Source organism: Periplaneta americana, chromosome 4, assembly GCF_040183065.1.
Source record: "Periplaneta americana isolate PAMFEO1 chromosome 4, P.americana_PAMFEO1_priV1, whole genome shotgun sequence".
Classification (NCBI taxonomy): Eukaryota; Metazoa; Arthropoda; class Insecta; order Blattodea; family Blattidae; genus Periplaneta; species Periplaneta americana.
This window is the reverse complement of record NC_091120.1, coordinates 34,973,062-34,988,485: the sequence shown is the minus strand read 5'-3', so window position 1 is coordinate 34,988,485 and position 15,424 is coordinate 34,973,062. Positions and strand designations below refer to the sequence as shown.

The 15,424-nt window shown below is 35.4% G+C and overlaps 1 protein-coding gene across 1 annotated transcript in view; it reads left to right on the top strand.

Annotated features, from left to right (window-relative positions):
* LOC138698798 (pickpocket protein 19-like) overlaps positions 1 to 15,424 on the top strand; it is a 43,052-nt gene that overhangs the window by 16,382 nt on the left and 11,246 nt on the right. Inside the window, exons 5-7 of the mRNA XM_069825023.1 lie at positions 2,566 to 2,746; positions 7,213 to 7,483; positions 13,228 to 13,281. Of these exons, the coding sequence (XP_069681124.1) occupies positions 2,566 to 2,746; positions 7,213 to 7,483; positions 13,228 to 13,281 (506 nt within the window). The remainder of the gene's footprint in view (positions 1 to 2,565; positions 2,747 to 7,212; positions 7,484 to 13,227; positions 13,282 to 15,424) is intronic.

Below are 15,424 nucleotides of genomic sequence, written 5' to 3'. Positions count from 1 at the left end.
CTTTCGCATGAATGATTTTTTTTGGTCTAGCCAAACGTGCCGTTGTTTTGGTATTGCCGGTTAATTGGGTGTCGGATACGAGGGATTTTATTGTAATTTGAAATGAACTTTTAGCTTTATATCTTTGAAAGAGACTTTAAGATATCTATAAAATTGACCGAGTTATGCAGTGAAATGTCCTGCCATTAAACACAATACCAGTCAGCAATCTGCAAGTTTACCGCTCATTTTCTCAAAATATACCCTCGAGGATAAAGAAAAAATATTTTTCTTCTTTCTTATAGTAATTTAATATAAACTTTAAGCTTTATATCTGTGAAAGAAATTTTAAAATACCTATAAAATGACCAAGTTATGCATTAAAATGTCCTGTCATGCAAATATAATCCCAGCCAGCAATCTGTAACTTAATCGTTCATTTTCTGAAAAATGTTTAAATCATAGCGTCGGTTTACAAGCAAAACACGTTAAGTTAAAAATATTACTTATGAGAAAAAGATGTTTATAATGTACATAATATGTGTATAAACTTATAATTGGAAAATTAAATACGCATAAAGAGAAATATCTTCTTAAAAATAATATTTTGATGATTCAGTTTTGTTAAGATTTTTCAAAATGCCTTTCTTCTCAGAAGTAATATTTTTTATTTAAAATGTTTTGTTTGTAAGCCGACGATATATTTCACAATTTTTTAGGTAAAGTGTTGCATGAAATTTTGCATTACCCTTTTCCTCAGTAAGATCAAGTAACTGTAGCTCAAACTTTATCCTACCTTTAACAGAAATTTAGAAACAAAACGAATTTAATGAAACATTTCTTCTTCTTCTTCTTCTTCTTCTTCTTCTTCTTCTTCTTCTTCTTCTTCTTCTTCTTCCTATCAAGTAGGCCTATGAGTAGTTTCCTTTCCGAGACTAAAATTTCTTAAAAGTTTAAATATATGAAGAAAAAAAGTTTCTTCTTCTTCTTCTTTTTGCAGTGCAGACATTTTAACCAGTGAGCTAGTGCTTCTTAATATGAATTTTACCTTTAATGGCAAAATTAAAATTTTGAAAATTAGCACTTTCAAAAACTTTTTTATGCAGGCAAAATTTTAAGGTTGGAAAGCAATTTCAGACATTAAGCATAAAACATTTCATTTAAGTAGAACTTAGGGATATGAAAGAATGCAATTTATAAGGTGTATGTAATTCCTTAAAACCGAAGCTGAAAAATTCTGCATTGTATCAGGGATACATCGGCACGTATATTTTGTATTTTTAGAACGATGAAGTGTTCGTATTATTATTTTGCATTCTCTGTACTGAAATGAAAAAAAAAAAGTTATTTTCCCAGTTTTCAAATGACACTTAACTCCTTAATTATGAATATAATCCCAATAGTTAATTTAGATTTTTGCTTCCAAATAATCACACGAATCACCTTCATAAGTGAGGAAAATCACTCTATAGACAGGGTGATAAAAAAAGTATTCAATATTTTAGAAGGTGATAGTATCCATCAAAACAAGAAAAAAATGTCGAATAAACATGGGTCCTACAACACACACTTTCTGAGATCTGAACACTTGTTCGTAGGAGGTGCTCAATGTGACGTCCATTTATGACAGTTCCTCTGCCCTTCGACGTAAAGGATCACGTACTATTTGAAATTGACCTGGTTGTTCCTTATAACCAAAAGTCTAGGGGATTTAGGTTTGGGGAACGAGCAGGCCAAAGTACAGGGCCTTCCCAGTCAATCCAGCAGTCCTGAAATGTCAGCGTCAAGTGTTCACGCTCATTGCGGAAAAAAAATGTGCTGGTGTGCCATCATGCATGAACCACATCTGTAGTCTTTACTGACATGGCACATACTCCAGCAAGGCAGACAATAAGAAAGTCCTGATAACGAGCTCCAGTCAATCTCTGTGGTAGCACGTATGGCTCTTAATCTATCGCCAAGAACGCCTGCCCATACGTTGATCGAGAATCGGTGCTGATGCCTTATTTCTTCAACTGCATGGGAATTTTTATCAGCCCAAACATGGTGATTACGAAAATTCACAATACCAACTCTGCTGAACCCCGCTCATATCCGCAACCAAACTTTTGTTTTCAGTATTCTTTGCGACGTATCAATATTCCATGCCAGGGGTGACAACTACGGTATGATATCTGGTAGCCTGCCGTATTGTAGGGCAGAAAAATGCATTGCCATGAATGGACGTCACATCGAGCATCACCTATGAACAAGTGTTCAGATCTCAGAAAGTATGTGTTCTAGGACCCATGTTTATTAGACATTTTTTCCTTGTTTTGATGCATACTATCACCTTCCAAAATATTGGATACTTTTTTAACACCCTGTTGCTGGTTGAGTGGAAGAGAAGGCCTTACGGCCTTAACTCTGCCAGCTAAAATAAATCATTATTATTATTATTATTATTATTATTATTATTATTATTTTGGCGCATGTCTCCAATCTAGCGATGGGAAATCGTCCATTATTTCCAAGTCAAACGCTAGTTAATAGGCTTAGCAAATATGATTAGTTTTCTCAGAATCTTTATTTGTTGTAAATGTTCAGGAGAGACGATTCTCATCAGCGTCCCTGCAGGAGTAAAAATTCTCAATGCACGAGCCATAAAGAGCTGAGACCTCGTCGTACCAGCACATCGGGTCCGTGGAGCGGCCTCAGATTCACAGTGAACTGTTTCCCCGATCAGGTTCCACCGCTCGTCCAGAACCAGTCCACTCCTGGAGTCATAGTGAGTATTAGTACACTCGTATTTACAGAACGTTATCACTTATCTGCAACAAAAGGCTCACAATATCACTAACTACCTAACGTTCCTTTTTGGAAGATTTGGCGATTTTGAACTATGATTTGGGGGTTCCCGAAGTGTGGATCGCTATTCATTGGATCGTGTAAAGAGCTGAGGAGGTCGCAATATGATTTACAAAATATAGCAAAACATTTTATTAACATACGAGGCGCATCCAGGAAGTAAGTTTCTCTATTTAAAAAAAAAGAACACACACTTTCAGGAAAACATTTATTGACAACAGGTACAGCAATGTTTCAGCTATTTTTCAACATAGCCACCATCAGAATTGAGACACTTGTCGTATCGTGGGATCAACTTTTGTATCCCTCTGTCGTAGAACTCTGCCGCCTGTGAATGGAACCAGCGTGTGACAGACGTCTTCAGCTCTTCGTCGTTGCCAAAACGCTCACCGGGCGACAGGAATTTCTTGAGGTGCAAGAAAACGTGAAAATCGCTGGGAGCAAGATCAGGACTGTAGGGTGGATGATGAAACAATTCCCAGCCAAATTCCGTCAAAACAGCTGCTGTGCGCCGAGCCGTATGTGGACGAGCATTGTCATGGAGGAGCACAACACCTGCAGTAAGCATTCCACGCCTCTTGTTTTGAATGGCACGTCGCAATTTCCGCAGTGTTTCACAGTAACGGTCAGCGTTCACTGTTTCACCTCTTGGAAGGAAGTCAATGAGCAGAATACCTTTCCTGTCCCAGAACACCGTGCACATCACTTTCCGTACCGACAGCGTCTGTTTGAATTTCGTCCTGACCGGAGATCCACTATGCCGCCAATGCATTCACTGCTGCTTTGTTTCCGGGGTGAAGTGCGAAATCCAAGTCTCATCGCCCGTGACGATCCTGTCGAGGAGCTCGTCGCCGTCATCGTGATACCGTTGCAGAAATGTCAGTGCTGCTCCTAAACGCTGCATTTTGTGTTCGGGTGTCAGGTTTTTCGGCACCCACCTGGCACACACTTTTTTGAACAGCAGATGCTTAGTGACAATCTCATGCAACAAGGATTGCGATATCTGCGGAAAATGGCTGCTCAGCTCCGTAATCGTGAAGCGACAGTTCTCCATGATGCACTGCCGCACCAGCTCAACACGATCATCATTGATGAGGGACGGTCGTCCACGGCGCTATTCATCATGGATACTTTGATGACCTTCGGAAAACTGCCTACACCAGCGACGCACCATCTGCTTACTCATGATGTTCGGCCCATAGACCTGACAGAGCTGCCGATGAATTTCAATTGGCGCAGTGCTTTATGCATTAAAGAACTTTATCACCGACCGAACCTGGCAGGCGGCGGGAGAAGGAATATGAGCTTCCATTTCGGACCACTACTGCCACGCTACTGGCACCAGGGGGGACCTGTCCGGCTGGCATATGATTGATGCGTCATAGATCTGTTACGCATGCGCAATTGACACGGCTAATTACGTTTACTTTCAAGGGGAACAAATCGGGAAACTTACTTTCTGGATGCGCCACGTACATTTATTTTCTGTCTAGAAATATAAACACCGTTGAACATAAATGTAAAAAAAAAAAATCTTCAGGGTATTTATAAAGTAAAGAAATAATGTGACTATTTCGTTTATATGACGTCATTCCATTTTTCGGCCAATGAAGTGTAATGAAATTTTGAATTCCTACCAATCAAGTCATATATCGCGATAATTTTTGCATTTCGATTTATCACTGTCTATCGCAGTGATGTCAAAGCAAGCGCATTTTTCTGATCTTGACATTGTGCGCGGGCAGGAAGCGCTAAGTATGGAAAGAGGAAGGGTTGTGTATATGAATAAGCAGCCTGTTGGATTAAGAAAACAGTGGTGCACAAACTTGAAACGGAATGTGAAATTTTATGTCGTTATTTTTATATGGCTGCTTTCTGTTTGGTATTATCTATATTGTCTGTAAAACAAAAGTAATTACACTGATTTCTTAATATTGCACTTGTGTTTTAAATCTTAATAACATAATAGAGAGTTAAGAAGGAATATTCACTTAAATTCCATAGTAGTGTAATATTATACTGTATTAAGTGGATGAAACACATCATTCATAAAGAAAGTGATATTCCAAAGAAAGAGATTGAGTATGACATGATAAGTTGGAATTGATATTGATGGTTCTTTAGCCTTACAAAAGTAATCAATAAACTAATCAAAACAATATTACAGTACAAAGCAAAGTTACCTAGGTACTGTATATGTTTTAAGTGTAACTGATACTACATAACAAAACTCTTATCGCATTATGCTTTTAAGGTGATATTTGTGAGCAACTTCCTATCATCAGAATATTAAATTATTTTCTCGAAATCTGCTGAAGCTATAGAGCTGACATTTTTACAACACATGGGCACGTATCTTTTGCTTATGATGTAACAGTAGTTGCTTTGTTAATTCATTTCCTTACAAACAATTTCCATGCGAATATTTTCAAAATGTTCAATACACTATCTTCAGTAATACGTATATACGGTATATAAGATTTACGAAAATATTCTGTAAGGCTACTAAATAAATAGGCTTATATCTGAAAATTTCACTTTTCTATAAGAAAAGTTGAGAAAATATTTCTTTTGAATAAAAAAAAAACAAACTTTTGAAAAATGAGCATTAAAATTAAAACTTACATTCTTATAATGCACTTGTACTTCTCAGGCAAATCTAAAAATTAACGTGGATACAGTTTTAATAAGTTCTCTTCCCTTTATCTATTGAATCAGTGCTGGCCATCCCTGAATATAGCTCGACTAAGCGGCATATACTACCTCTTTCGTGTGTCTCTTCCCTTTCCGCTGTAAAGCTCTCAGGCTCTCCAGAGCTCTAAAGCGCGTGCTTGCTCCTGTGGGCATCAATTGACATGCCTGGTCTATTGCATGGTCGTTATTTTGTTTAGTCACTGTCGTCAACTGCAGTGGCGGCCGAAGGCCATTCTGTCAAGTGGGGCACAACCTTAATGATGAACCCTGAAAATTAAAAACATATAAAACCAATTTATGTGCACTAACCTTTCTAATTCTTGTAGATGAGCTCCATTTTTCGGTTTCTTCTGCAAGAAAAACCCCTATAGCTCTATTGTTGAAGTTCGGAGAAGGAAAGTATTGTAGAAAATTATATTTATTTATTTATTTATTTGTTTGCTTGTTTATTTATTTAATTATTTAATTAATTAATTTATTCATTCATTCATTTAATTTATTTATTTGTTTATCTATTTATTTAATTATTTAATTTATTAATTTACTTATTTATTTATTTATTTACTAGCCGTACTCATGCGCTCCGCTGCACTCGTTAGAAATAAATATAAAGTAATTACATAATTAAAATAGGACATTTGATCCAAGGAACATTCGTGTTTGATAGAAGGATAAATCGTTTAATATGTTACTTAATTTAAATTGCATCCAAATAATTAAAATGCGATCATTTTGGTCCCTCAATTGAAAGCACTGCTACGCCCAGAGGAAAGTTAAATGGAATTCTAAGTGTAATTCACAGAAATGCGCTGATTCTCGTTCGTACTCACAGATCACGCAGCTGCCTGCCTTCTTATTACCGCAGCACTAGACTTGGGGAAACTCAGTTGACAACTGTAGTGTGCACTGAAGGCGGCAAAACGCCCGCCAAGATTCTCTATTGTCAGTGACAAAGCTTTTTGAGAACTGCCAACTTCTTGTATTGTAATGTAAACTTTCTTTTTTGGATACGATGGAAGCATAAAAGTTTACAGGGAGCATTAACAACATAACTGTGACAAATGAATATCTATATATACATACACACGTGATTTACACAATGAGTCGAGCTTCTAAATTAGTAAACTTACATTTAACGTTTTTCATGTCAAGTTCACTTGTAAAATGTCGTCTGCTACACAGCAAGTATCAACACCCCTAAAAATGGCACGCAGCTAATTGGACTGTTCCTAAACTAAAGAGGCTTGGTGGGCACGGCAAATACAGTGCCCAAAGCACACGGTCTGAGGCAAAGAGCTCCGCCTTCCTACAACTCGCACCCCCATCCCTTCCTCGTCCATCGCTGGGCACGTGAAGAGAGAGCCCATTTTATTACCTGTTCAGAAAACTTGGGTTTCGTAGACTACTACACATTCTGAAAACATTAGTAGCAATGAAAATGTGACACTCTAAGTTATTATTTCATAATGCAATTAAATTGTATTATAATATAGTCATAACACGATAATAAAAATCACTGGGAGGGCACGTGCCCATGTGCCCCTTAATAAAAGCCGCCCCTGGTCAACTGTTTCTCAGTAAATCGATGAGCATGGATCCATTGTACTAAATAAAGTGTGAAATCCTACTTTGACTTCATGTCAGTAAGGCATTTTGCCTAACATCCGGGCTCTAAGATGACATTGCTTGCAGATAATCGTCAGCAGTCCTTACGACTTCCCGATAATAGGGACAGACATCGTTGCCGGGACCTCTGCGCAGGTTTCGCTGATGGCCCAAGTGACTTATGCCACTCCGCAGGTGCGGGACCTGAGTGCAGCCCGGCGCGGATGTCTGTTCCACGACGAGGGGGAGGCGCTGGGGTTCCGGGAGTACCGCCACAGCAACTGCATAGCGCAGTGCCACCGAGATAGTACAGTGCAGCACTGCAACTGCACGCCCTTCTTCTACCCGAACGATGAAGGTATTCCACTACTCTTACCACAGTTATTACCCACGCCAGTAGTAGCCTAGCGAAACGCCACAAATTGAATACTACTGTCATCCTCTGAGGAGTTTAGTGCTGAGAGGAATGCGGTTCCGACTAGTCTAGCGCGGTACTGGAGTGGGAGGGAACAGTGACAGCGGCGGTCTGGAAGGAAGTACAATCATACCGAAAACATTCGCCGAATTTACGAGAGTTTCTAACGTATTTTTGGCGAGATAGAGATACAACCATTCGTACTTACGTGTTCAGAGAAGGAAAGTATTGTAGAAAATTATATTTATTTATTTATTTATTTGTTTGCTTGTTTATTTATTTAATTATTTAATTAATTTATTTATTCATTCATTCATTTAATTTATTTATTTGTTTATCTATTTATTTAATTATTTAATTTATTAATTTACTTATTTACTTATTTATTTATTTATTTATTTACTAGCCGTACTCATGCGCTCCGCTGCACTCGTTAGAAATAAATATAAAGTAATTACATAATTAAAATAGGACATTTGATCCAAGGAACATTCGTGTTTGATAGAAGGATAAATCGTTTAATATGTTACTTAATTTAAATTGCATCCAAATAATTAAAATGCGATCATTTTGGTCCAGAGACCATTCTTTGGTGCAATGACAATTCCTTTAACATGTTTCTAATTTTTATTACATGCAACCATAGTTTAATGAAGATTGACATCATTTAGATTTAATGAGTATATTTTATTTTACTTGTTATAGGTTTCCATTGAATTATGGTCATAACTTAATTTTAACCCTTGTTTTCTACGTATTCAGTAAATGGCGCTTGGCCCACTGTGGTTCTGAACCCTTCAAATAACTTAAATTATATTATATAATATTACATATATTATATTATATTATATTATATTATATTATATTATATAATATTATATTATATCAGAAGTTACTGTAATAACATTATAGCGTTATGTCCATCTAGAGAAACTACACTTTCCAATGGTGAAATAATAATTAATTATACAAATCGGTTAATTTAGCTTTCGATATTACTTCATACAAACACAGAAACATTCTCTGTAGGCTATCTTTTTCATAGCTTTCGATTTTTGCTGTCCAAGGTCCCTTATAGACGAAGTCATTTGTTTTTTAATTCATTACACGGCCTTAGATGGCAGTTATTTTAATTTTAAAACTCCTTTATCTCATTAAATATCAATCCTATCAAAATTTTTCAAGGAATAAAACGTATCGCAAATTATTGTTAAAGAAACTTTTGTTATGTAACATTTTTCATAAAAATCAATAATAAGCGAGATATTTCGATTTATTTAATTCAGGCCCCCTTATAACCCCCCTTTTAAATAAAGTATTTTGAATGCCATATAGCCTAAAGTCTAAGTTACAACGAACTTAATTTATATTCCAATTTTCATCGAAATCCGTTCAACCATTATCGCGTGAAAAGGTAACAAACATACAGACAGACAGACATACAAACAAAAATTTCAAAAAAGCGATTTTCGGTTTTAGGGTGGTTAATTATATATGTTAGGACCAATTATTTTTGGAAAATCGAAAATTACCAGAAAAATTTCGACTACAGATTTATTATTAGTATAGATTTATTTATTTATTCTGGTGAAGTTAAGGCCATCACACCACCAGTAATACAAATACAATAAAATTAATAAGAAGAAAAATCATAATACAACTACAATAATATAAATGAAAAGAAGAATCATACTATAAATTTAGTGATTAGTAGAATTGAATTAAATTTGTAAAGTAATCAATTTAAATATACTGTACTGCTGAACTCACTTGAGAAGTGAAACTACTTGATTTGTATTTTAAGATATCACCAACACATGATTTTCGCATGACATTATAGGAATCTGTTTTTCACGATACCAATCACACATATTCTAAAATTCCAGTAGAATAAGACAAAAAACTTTTCTACAGCATGTTTCCTTAAAAATGACTTGTAACGGTGAAATATTTAATATGAGTAATTCATATAATATTAACATAGCTAACATTAGGGAGATGTATGAGCAAAAATTGCAACAATATATTCAATATATTAATAACAAAACCATATAGACCTAAGTAAACAATATGTATATGAAATATTCACACACTACTACAAACTGAAGACTGCATATTTTTGGACGATTAATACTTCCCACTTCGCTCGGCTCGCCTTGGCTGTAGCAACAAAAGAATCTACCTGCAATCCCCCCGCACCGATGGCAAGAATACATCAGGTCCCAGCGCTAAACTCGTCGGAGGAAGACAGTATCTGCGGATAGAAAGGTTTTTACATGAAAGTTTTTAATTTCACACGACACGAAAAATCGAATTCCTGCCAGAATTTTATTTTTTTTTCTTTGCACTTTATAGTACAGCAGGTCTGGGCGCTTATAACTCAATCGAGTCGCTGCAGACTACTCTTAACTCTCCACTCCATTCCACTTTCCTCATCAGACAGTTATGATTCGGACCGATACGAGAAGACAGGAAAGCAAGCATTGTTGAGTAACTGATTGTACAAAGGTGCGTACACACGTAGCAAACTAACAACGAACGACAAACGAATGGGTTAGCTGATTGAAGTCGGAACGTGTGGACGACGCAGCAAAGGCAAACCGATCGTTTGGTATGCCTTCGGTAGTGATCCGTCGCTTGTCGGTACATCAAAGGAAGTTTGTATTCATTGTGGATGGGATTTGCCAATTGTTTGTAGTTCGCAGCAGAACGCAGCTGTTAGTTTAATTTCACCAACAGGATGTCGAAACTGGAGTGGACTGAAGAGGCTGTCATCAAACATCTTGATGTATATAGATAGCAGGAAATTTTATGGCCCTATTTTGCAGGGTAATATTTCGAAGTCTGTTTCTAAAATGCGACAAAAATTGTGAAGCTGTCCCCATTCAATTCGACGTCAATCATGAAGCAAGTCAGTGCCTCTATACAAATCGACTGCGACTTTCGTAGAGTGGCGTCTGCCACCATCGCCTTTGTTTTTTAATTTTCTTTTTGTTAAACTGCCTATAATAACAATGGCTACACTTGCTATAATTATATCTTCGTCTGCCGTTACTGCAGATAATCAGCAAACGCAAATGTTCTCTGACCATTTGCTGATGATTTGTACGTTGCTCCGAACAGCGAACGAACAACGAAGTTTTGCTTCATCATTCGTTCGTTGTTCGTTCGCTACGTGTGTACTAGAGATGAACAAAACTAACTGCCGCTCTCGCTAGCTATTTTCGTTGCATTTGTCTTTTGAGTCTCGGCTCGTCATTTTCGTGCGCTTCGAGTCTCGCTCATCATTCTCGAAATAGCATTTGGTCGGCGTGGAAAGATTTCGTAACTTTGAATAACATACATCATTGAAATAAATAACATAAATGTTTAAATGAGACAAAAATACAAAACAGAACAGTATCATAGTTATCAGAATGTTCTGGTTCTATTATATAATATTACCTATGGTTATATAAATAGAAAAAGAAAACAATTCACAAATAAATTTGCATTTCTAAGAAATATAATGAAAATTTTTCAAGTTCAATCTATAAGATTTATCTATTTTGCAAATGTTTATTTGCTAGAACATTATATATAGAATATTAGCGTTTTCGCCTTTTCGGCATCATCATTTTATTTTGTTAATAATTTAATGCAAGATATAATATAATATGCTTGTCATTTTAATCCTTTGATATGTGTTTTGTAACATGAGTTATATGTATCCGCAATCATATCGACCTTCCAAATTTATATTTCCTGAAAATCTTTTTCTACATAAACCTTTTTACTTATAAGACATACTACATAAAACTCATGAAAATCTATTTGTCATGCATATTAAAATATACATTTTTTAATTTGTTCAAGGTTTAGATTACGTGTTTCTTAACAATATCTGATAATGCCGAAAAGGCGAAAACGTTAATATTCTATATACAATGTTGTAGCAAATAAACATTTGCAAAATAGATAAATCTTAAATTTTGAACATGAAAAATTTTGATTATATTATATTAGATTTATCTGAAGACAAAATGAATTGTAAAATATTTCTAAGAAACATAAAACATGACATTAGTATCTTTTTACTTGAGATTACACACGTGATCTTAAACATATGAAAAGAAAATTCCTAGCCTTTTAATAAGAGCCTAGTAATTAAATAAAAACTGGGGAACGGATTATTGTACACTGATGATGTTTCAAATAGGCTACTTGATTGTTTATACATATATAACACTTGCCAAAGTAGATAAAAGTTCAGTCAGGTATAAACAACTGTGGCGATTCAAGTCTGCTTCGGGATTTCGGGAGATGATCAATATCGAATCTCGGAAGACTCGGAAATCTTTACGTCAAGGACGCGACGTAATATAACATTGTCGTGCGGGTTTTCGGCTTTGCGGGCGCTGTTAGTCTCGCTTTCTCGATCGTTGTTCATTTCTAGTGTGTACGCACCTTAAGACAAGCATCATAGCTTTCGGCTCTGGCTGGCCTTCTAACATCCACCACTGATGCACAATGCCTTATTACGTGTTCGTTTTTAAAACTGTGTAAGGGAAAAGGAAATGGACGGGTATATCTCCTTTCCTTTTCCCTTCCCCTTTATGTCCAGAGCTGCTATAGTCTAATATGTATAACAATATGTTGATCAGAAAAAAACGTGCAAAAGTGTTTAATTTTATAAAATAAACGAAACGTGCAAATCAAGCTTTCAGGTATGACTCCCTGAAAAGTTGATTTGAATAATTCCGAGGGAAAAATTGTTCCGGGGCCGGGCATCGAACCCGGGACCTTTGGTTTAACGTGCCAACGCTCTACCAACTGAGCTACCCGGGAACTCTACCAGACACCGATCCAATTTTTCCCTCTATATCCACAGACCTCAAAGTGGGCTGACAACCGTCAACGAAACGTGTTTTCCCGCGCAAAAAGGTTTCAATATTTGCTTCTATTGTAAGTTACAACTCTTTGTTTTATAAAATTTCTCTTCCTACATAGTAGGCCTACACCAAAGGTACCAATAGAAAATATTACTATAATTACCAGAATTAATTACATCTGAACACTAAAACTGAATAGTGTATTTTATTTTATTCATTTCCGCACAGAAAAATCGCTAAATTTCTTTTCAAGTTTTGATAAAATTTCCTGTACTTTTTTTATTATTTTTTTTTTTTTTGGAATGTATTGGCACATCGTACTGAGATCCCGTGTTTTTTTCCACGAATACACACTCTTCCACAACTAAAGCGGATTGTTTAAACTTACAAGTGGAGCAGATGTTAAGGCTGGTTCGCAATAAACCGGGAACGGAAACGAGAACGGAAATGTTAAAATAAATGTATTTAAATGTGAGCATTCACAAATGACTATTGTGAATGCTCACATTTAAATACATTTATTTTAACATTATTTCCGTTCTCGTTCTCGTTGTTTCCGTTCCCGGTTTACTGTGAGCCAGCCTTTACTCGGGTTCTCAATAGGCAAAATTTCCATGGCGCACATAATCGTTCTGCGTGGAAAAATTAATTAAAAAAAATGTGTGTTACAAATGTTTGCTGTCAAGCATTAAACAAAATTAATAACGTAGTGTGAACACTAACCGATCGACACAGAATGAACGCTAGAGGTGAGATTTATCCAATTTCACCTGTACTTTCTTAGGTTAACACAGATTTTTCTTTTTATTTCCGCAGGACAAATACCTGTATGTGACACGAATGGTCTCCTGTGTTTAAATGAATTCAATGGTGAGTACGAAGTATTTAAAAAATGAATACTATAATATAAATTTATTGAGCTCTTTTACACAAAATTTAAAATTATATTGTTTATAACTAGCTCGCTCCCGAAAGAGCCAAAGTTTGTGGTCTGGAGTATTTTCGAAACATAAAAGTAAAATTATATACATTAAGCATATTAAATCTTAAATCTGATTAGTGAACTATATTACAAGTCAGGGATGTATGCAATGGAGGGAGAAAGGAACTGGCCACCATAAACCACTATCTCCTCGCTTAGTTGCCCCATGAGTGATGCCTTATTGGCGTCACTTATGAAGTTACAATCTGTCTCCGAATAGTTGACTAAAGCAGAACAACAACAAGTATATTAAAATAATATACAAGAGAACCCTAGAAGGATATAAAGAATGAAAATAAAAAATAAAAAAAATGATGTAGTAATTGGGGATACAACTCAATATCATATTAGGAACTTTAAATGTAGAAAACAAAGAACGGACGTGGCAAAATTTTCCTTTTTTACCGTACAATAGTAGACTGGAACAGCTTACCTGCGACAATCTTTCAGGGTGGTCCTCTTAAAATCAATACATTTAAGGAAAGGTTTGAGAAGATTAGACTGAAAATGTAATTGGAGGTGCAGTGTAATTATTTAAGTTGTGTCATGTAACTAATTGAGTTGATATGTAATTAATTAAGTTGATATGTAATTAATTAAGATGATACGTAAATAAATTAGGGTGATATGTAATTAATTAAGATGATATGTAATTAAGTTGGTATGTAATTAATTAAGGTGATATGTAATTATTTAAATTGGTAATAGTTGGGCGAAATAGAAGTACTTATACGTTAGATTTACTTTTGCTTATCGTAGGCTTTATTATAGAATAGTTTTTATTTATAGTCCTAGGTTTATTGCATCTAATATTTATAGATTTACGTTTATTTTATTTTAGTTCATTTACGTTTATTTTAATTTATTTCTGTAATTGTAATTATTGTATATTATATATCACTGCCACCGGGTGTATACCCAATTATAGTGTTAATAAATACATACATACATACATCTTGATTATTGATGAGAAAATTTTAAGACGCCACAATGAAGTCGAAATTTAGAAATAAGGATAAAATATTGTTGGAGATTAAGATTATAAAGAGGTAGAAAGGAGAAATAATAAAAGTAAATTTGCGATAACAGTAGTAAATAGGGTTTTTAGACGAAAGTATTCACAAGAAAACGAAAATCAAGATCTACAATTAGCATTATAAAGAGTGTAATTACTTATGGAGCAGGAGTTCGGCCAGTAAAGGAAAGAACAGAATTGAAATTATTTCCTACAGAAATGGATTTTAGGCGTAGAAAAGCTCATACAGTATATCCAGAAGAAATAACAATCGTCAAACAAAAAATGAATATACGAGTAGATAGTACAATTTTGGACTACATTAGAATGAGACGGTTACAATGGTATGGCCACGTAAAACGGAACTACAACAGCTGTTTCTCCACACACATTATGAAGAGTGCTGCCCTCAGACTATCTCAGAAGAGCGAGAGTTACTGTTCCTTTGTAGGTAATCAATAATATGGGGGAGGATAGGAAAGTGATGCAAACCATTTTTTTTTGCAAAATATTTGATAGGTAAAAAAAAAAAAACAAATGTACAAACACAGAAACAAAATTCAAATTTTGTTTCTGGGTCTGTACAATAAAGCTATATGTTTTACCTTTTTCCGACATTATGAACAAGTATATCGACACAATCTCTCATCGTGACATCAATTAGTGTGTAACTTGTTCATAGAACTCTAAAATATTTACTATTATTCCTGAATCATTCTATATAAATAAAGGAACTCTATGTAGATAGCAGGATGATGGATGAGAAATGATGGTGAAAAGTTATTGAGGATTGGGAAGGAGTCGGGTTATGGCCCTTGAAGTTCGTTATATCCCTTAATATTCCTAGGAGGATTGGGAAATCACGAAAAACCAAAATTAGGACAATCAGCCCCTGGAATCAAACCCCGTACATCCTGAGTACAAGGCGAGAATGATAACCATAGCTCCATCGTAATTTACAAATTTCCTGCTTTAGACGTGTCTCGAAATTAAGCATGGCATGACAGAATTTTTGC